Source organism: Octodon degus, unplaced genomic scaffold (assembly GCF_000260255.1).
Source record: "Octodon degus isolate 3935 unplaced genomic scaffold, OctDeg1.0 scaffold00113, whole genome shotgun sequence".
NCBI classification, from domain to species: domain Eukaryota; kingdom Metazoa; phylum Chordata; class Mammalia; order Rodentia; family Octodontidae; genus Octodon; species Octodon degus.
The window spans coordinates 8031334-8037378 of NW_004524689.1; the positions used below are offsets into that span (position 1 = coordinate 8031334).

Below are 6045 nucleotides of genomic sequence, written 5' to 3' on the forward strand. Positions count from 1 at the left end.
CCTGCAGGACTCTGGAGACAAGTGGCCTCTCCTAGCCTTCCCTAATTCCAGGCCTTTGAGAGGTGGCATCAGCATGTGGCAGCCAGGAGCCCAAGGAGAGGTAGCAGTCTCCAGGAACAGGCTGGCCACTGCCTGACCCCTGGGCTGTGGAGGATGTGGGGCAGGGCCAGGGCCAGGGCCCAGCTGCAGCTACAACTGTCCCCATGGACCAGCAAGCTGGAATATGGCCCACATGCATGGAATACAGCGACACTGCCAGGAGCTCACGTACAATAAAGGCCTCTGTGGTCCTAGCTGCTTCTCTTGCACAACCTTCTGAAGCCACCCTCCACTTCAGCCAGCTGGGCACGCAGGGGAGGGCAGAGGGGCTCGCTGCGTGTAGCTCTCCTTTCTGCTGGGCCAGCCAAGCCAGCAGGCTGGCGTCCAGGACAGCAGCAGGTCACATGCATGTGACAGTCACAGGCCTTAACCAGCAGCTAAAACTAAGCCAGCAAGAGGGGCTGAACACTGTGCTGGGCAGAGCTGGCGTCTCCATCAGTTGAACCTCAGGGCCCCAGCAAGCTCGAGGGGCCCTTGATGTCTTCCACCAGCAGAACACAGACTGCTGTTGCGAAGAACAGCACTGCAGAAGGGGATGCACCCGGCCAAGGCCGCAGGTAGAAGGGGCCAAGATGTCCTGGCATGCTAGGAGCCGGCCCGACAGGCCAGCTGAGCAGGAGTCAGCGGTCTGCTCCTTCAGTCCCAGGTCCTGGGGCTCTGGCTGCCTCCTCCCAGAACCTTCATTCTTTCATCTCACAAGAGCCTGCTGCCCACACTTATTCTATCCTGCAGGGGCCCCAAGTACAAGTTCTCTGGATGTCCCAGGCTAGCTCCAGGGGCTCAGCTGCAAAACCAATGTCCTTTCCTTCCCAGGAGAGTGATGTGGCCCCTTTCAGCACGGAGGTATCCCTCACTGACAGAGCACAACATCCTGATGGTGCAGGGAACACCAGGCTCCCATGAAGGGCTGACTCCCGTCCTGCCATCCTTATGTAGGCGGTGAGGGCCAGGCTTGGGGGTGCATGGGAGACCCAGGACAGGGAGGGGCAGGTGCAGGTCACGGTGCCTCCGTCTCCCACGAGAGCGCAGCAGGCCTATTGAGCAGCTCGAATGCATCTTCTACCACCTGCCACAAGCAGTTGTCCTTTGGGAACTCGTTGTCCACCAGGTTGACCAGGAAGTAGTTGTCGTGGATGTACTGGATGATCATGCGGGATGGCGACTCCTCATCGTACAGCTTGCCCCACTGCTCGATCCACAGGGCGAAGGCCTCATCCTACACAGGTGTGGGCGCACGTGCGCGCGCGCGTGCGCACACACACACACACACGCAAGGTCAACAGGATGCCTCCGAGCCAGCTCCTCACGCCCGGGGCTTCTGCTGCTGCCTTAGTGGACAGGTAGAGGAGCAGAGCAAGGCCCAAGGCTTGTGCCATTCCCACTGACCTCAGAAATACTAGTGAGCATGTATGGCCTTGAAGGCTGACTCTGCTGGCCCTGAGATTGTGGCCTTTAGTTAGAACCTTGGGACTAGGGGCCGGGGAGACGGCTCAGTGGAATAAGCGCTTCCCTGGCAAGCACAAGGACCTGAGTTCAATCCCCAGTTCCACCAAAAAAAAAAAAAAAAAGAACCTTGGGACTGGGCAGTGCTGTCTCTTCAAGGTTTTCAAGGGGGTGGGGGAGGCTCCTTCCACCCTTTACCTTCCAGAACATGAAGCTGACGGGATCCACCACTGTGGGCTGTATGATCTCTCGCCCCGGGAAGATGCCCCACGTGACAGCATTGGGCTGCAGCTCAGGGGCGTTGGTGATGTTCTCACCCTGGAAGGGTGGCAGAGGATGGACATGAGGCAAAGCCGGCGGCAGCCCTTTCACTGCCCCTCTAGGGTCTGCACTTGAGTGGTGTGGCTCTCTGCAAGGACCAAGGATGGTCACCTGAACAGCCTCCTACTTGGGGACAGCACTGGCCAGCTCCCACCTGTCCTCCCTGTGCCCCCCATCTAGCCCTGTTACCCACACAGCTGCCTGCTGCCCTCTGCCCCAGACAAAATACAGCTAAGTCATGCTATTGCTGGGGGGGGCACCTCTTACCTTTAGGATACCCCCAAGCTCCAAGCAGGACAACAGAGCCCCTGGGCCCTGCTAAATACCTCCCCCCACTTGCCAACTCCTCTTGTCGCTAAGATTCAGGCCACATGGGACACCTTCCAGAAGCTTTCTGCCCTTCCAGGTTGTTTGGCGCTGAGGCCTTCACACTGAGCTACATCCCTATGTTCCTTTTTATCAATTAACTAATTTTTGGGTTATTTTGAGACAGGGTCTCACTATGTATTTCAGGCTGGCCTCCAACTTTTGGAGCTCCTCCTGCCTCTACCTCCCAAGTGTTCGGATTACAGCTGTGCCATCATGCTTGGCTCTTAAATTTTGAGACAGGGTCGCACCAAGCTGCCCAGCTGGGATTGACTGTGTGGTCCTCCTGCCTCAGGCTCCCAGTGCGGTCCAATGTCCTTCCTCTGGAACCTGCGGCATCCAATGCGGAGCCTCATTTCACTCTCCACTTGTGCTGAGAGGTGATCATCTCTTTTTGTCCCCTCGCTATGCTGGGAGCTCTCTGGGGCTAGAGGCCTGTGTCTCTTGCACAAATGCCTGGGCTGGGAGAGGCCTCGGAGTCAACGTGGTGCCCTGCTCAGTGCATGGAGCCGGGAGCTAGACGCTGCCTACCTTCACATCCACAATGTGGTAGTTGACCCGTAGCTCGTACTTCTTCAGCACCTGCAGGAGTGCCTCCGCTGTCTCTCGGGAGGTGAAGAACTCCAGGTAGGCCTGAGGGCACAGGCAGCCAAGGCGTCAGCCCCAGCCCCTGAGATGTCCCTTCCCTGTGCCTGAGTGCGCTTGTGCTGCAGCCCTCCCGGGCACCCACCCTCCTGCCTGTGCCTGTCCAGGGAGGGACCGTGCAGGCATACAGCACCCTGGGTCGATGGTACAGTGTTCCCAAACAAAGAAACTGGCTTTGGGGATGCTGAGTCAGTGCACTACCCTAACAGTGGACAGCAGAGTGGATATTAACCCAGGGCTTCTGAGTCAGGCTTGAGCTCTACATGTCAACTCCAACAGCCATGGGAGAAAATGTCACCCCAGCAGTGCAGTCTTGGTCCCACTCAGAGGCTGCTTCCTGGAAGTTTTGTCCCCTAACACGAAATATAGCCCATTTTACAGAAGACAAAACTGAGGTCCATTGACCTTCCTGCCTGGGGGTCTGTCCACTCTATAGCCTGCACTCCTGTGCTCCAGTCACTGAAAAGAACCCTGGCAGAAAAAGCAGAGTCTGCGCTGTGCCCTAGTCCCAGGAAGCCCCTGCACCCTCCCAACCTTCTGGAAGACATAGCCCCCGCTGGGGCCCCAGCCCACAATGGGGTCAGAGGACGGCTTTCCGTTGACGTTGGGCTGGGAGTTGATGGTAAGGATGCCCAGCCGGTTCACACGCAGCAGCTGCTCCTTCATCAGGCTGGTCTCGGCTGCCAGTGGCTCGTCGTTCCAGGGCAGGCAGGTCACCTGGCAGAAGCAGGGGCAGGAGCTGGGCCAGGGCAGCTCCCTCCCTCCCTCCCTCCCTCCCAGGGGACTTCCCAGTTCACTCATGTCCCCTTGCTGATGGGCCGCAGCTGGGGCCAGGCAGGGGTGACCAGAGGTCCCGCCCCATACTGCTCACCTTGTGGCCATGCTGGTTTGGCTCTCCCGAGAGGTAGTGTGCAAAGACTTCAAAGACGCTTTCCTCACTGCTGAGCTCCTCGCCCCACATCTTCAGCAGCTCCTGCTGGGGGCACTTGCTCTTCAGGTAGAAGAGGTAGTAGTTCTTCAGCTCCCCGAAGGCGGGGGAGGAGGAATTGCCCCTGGCCAGGGGGTGCACACCGGTCAGGATACAGCCCACTCCCTGGGCTCCTGCTGGGGCAGCTACCACCCCGTGGTGCCCAGGACACTGCCCCATCCATCCTGCCCACCTCCTCCGGGGTCTGCCGGCCTTGAGGGGCTGTGGCCCTCACCAGCGGCCATTGGGAAACTCGTTCCAGTCCTGGGTGCGGTAGATATAGCTCTTTGGTCTGGAGGCCCAGAAGATGGGGCGCACATCTTCCTCTCGGCGCTTGGGGTGCGCGCTGATGGCCCAGGGGAGGGGACGCCTGGTGACAGTGGAGACAGAGAGGACCAGGAATTGGCAGGGAGGAGGAGGTGCCACTCAGCCTCACTTGACAGCTGCAGCTGCCATAGGGGGGCACCCCCCAGCCCCACACGTGTGCGCCATCCCCTCCCCTCACCTGGGGTCCTCAGTCCACATGCCCAGGCGCTTCAGCACCGTAGTGGTGGCCATCTTGCGGTTGAGGGTGTAGAAGTGCAGGCCGGGCACCAAGCTGCTGGCCAGAAGCTCCTGACACAAGCTCACGGCCAGCTCAATGCCATAGTTGCAGATGGCAGCATCATTGTCTTTGATTGGCTCTATCACATCCTTGATCTCCTGTGGCACCTCCAGCTTGGACAGCTTCACCAGTTGCCGGAGGGAGGAGTAGCTCTGCCCAGGACATGGGAAGCACTGGGCTAACTCCCAGCCACCTCCCACCCTGACTTGGCCATTCTCATGCCCACCGGATTCCTGGCCACTGCAGCGTCACTGAAGGAACTCAGGAAAGCCAGGCTGCATGCAGGGCCACACTGGGCTGGTCCTGTTTGCTTTTTGCAGTAACTGCCACCACCTGAGCCAGCCCTTTACCCTGACCTGTATTTATTGATAACACGGTGGTCACCTAACCCACTGTTCCCAAGCTTTGCTGACCATCAGAATCATCCACCAAACTTGAGAAGCAAAATGCAGACCTGCAGGCCCACCCAGAATCCCTAGAGGTGGGGAGCCTGAAGCCCCAGCTTTCATAAAAGCTTATTAAAGAGGGTTCTGATGACGGTCAAGTTTGAGAAACAGTAGTTTAACCAAAATTAATATACAGTCACATGTGACAGCCCTGCCCTGGGGCATGCTGAAATGGCAATTGAGGCTGGGTGTGGTGGCCTGACTGCCTGTAATCCCAGTTCTTGGGAGGCTGTAAACAGGCAGATAACTACAAGTCCGATCTAGTAGTGAGATCCTGAACACCCTGTGGACCCTTTCTTAAAACAACAACAACAACAAAAATACAGTCACAATCCCTTGTGGTGACACTTGTCAGCTGGCCAAAGTATACACCCTTCATAGACAGTGCTGTTTTTTGAGGGGTCAGCAGAGGACCACAGTGAGGTACAGCAGAGCAGCACCATGCTGTGCCAGGCCCCCACGTCTCACGGAAGGACTTCAGTGAACTTGGCGCCTCCCCCAGGGCCTGGCCTTGCTGAGACGGGGAGCAGGGCAACTAGGGAGCCTCACCTGGATAGGGAAGATCCCAGGGAGGATGGGGCAGGTGATGCCCATCTCGCTGCAGGCCTTCACAAAGCGGAAGAAAGTGTCAGCCTCAAAGAAGAGCTGCGTAATGATGAAGTCTGCTCCGGCAGACACCTTTTCCTTCAGGTGCTTCAGATCCTCCTCAAAGCTCCCTGCCTCGGGGTGGCCCTTGGGGTAACCTGCCAGCATGGCAGACGTTAGGGAGAGGCTATGCCACCCTAAGGTGACCGATAAAGACCCCAGCACACTCTGAGCCAGGTCTCATACCTTCCAACAGCACAGCACAGCAGGCAACACGGACAGCTGGGACAGCTGGGTGGTGGATGTGCCCCGACTGCAAATGACCCTCGTGGGAGATGGCCTGAAGCCAGGAGTGGAGTGGGATGGATTGCGCTAAATGTCCCACACTGTCCTGGTTCAACCGGCCAGTCAAATCAGGCCTGTACTTGGTGGCCATGGAACAAAGGAACTACTTCATTTGGCACTGGTCAGGCAGCTTTGGGGGCACGGGGTGTGGCCTGAAGCACTGGATCAAAGTACTATTTTTTATTTTTTTTTATACATTCATTATCTTTTTTTTTAAGATTTCA

The 6045-nt window shown here is 57.7% G+C and overlaps 1 protein-coding gene across 2 annotated transcripts in view; it reads right to left on the reverse strand.

Moving 5' to 3' along the window:
* Nucleotides 1-547: 547 nt before the first annotated feature.
* Mthfr (methylenetetrahydrofolate reductase) overlaps nt 548-6045 on the reverse strand; it is an 11433-nt gene continuing 5935 nt past the window's right edge. Inside the window, exons 3-10 of one of the 2 annotated variants that reach the window (XM_023699477.1) lie at nt 5441-5634; nt 4347-4597; nt 4077-4211; nt 3746-3926; nt 3409-3591; nt 2761-2862; nt 1741-1860; nt 548-1315 (exon numbers count right to left, since the gene is read on the reverse strand). In XM_023699477.1, coding sequence (XP_023555245.1) covers nt 1097-1315; nt 1741-1860; nt 2761-2862; nt 3409-3591; nt 3746-3926; nt 4077-4211; nt 4347-4597; nt 5441-5634 — 1385 coding nt within the window. In that variant the 3' untranslated portion in view covers nt 548-1096. Of the gene's footprint in view, nt 1563-1671; nt 1861-2760; nt 2863-3408; nt 3592-3745; nt 3927-4076; nt 4212-4346; nt 4598-5440; nt 5635-6045 lie in introns of both variants that reach the window. The other variant, XM_023699476.1, reaches the window with a different exon arrangement.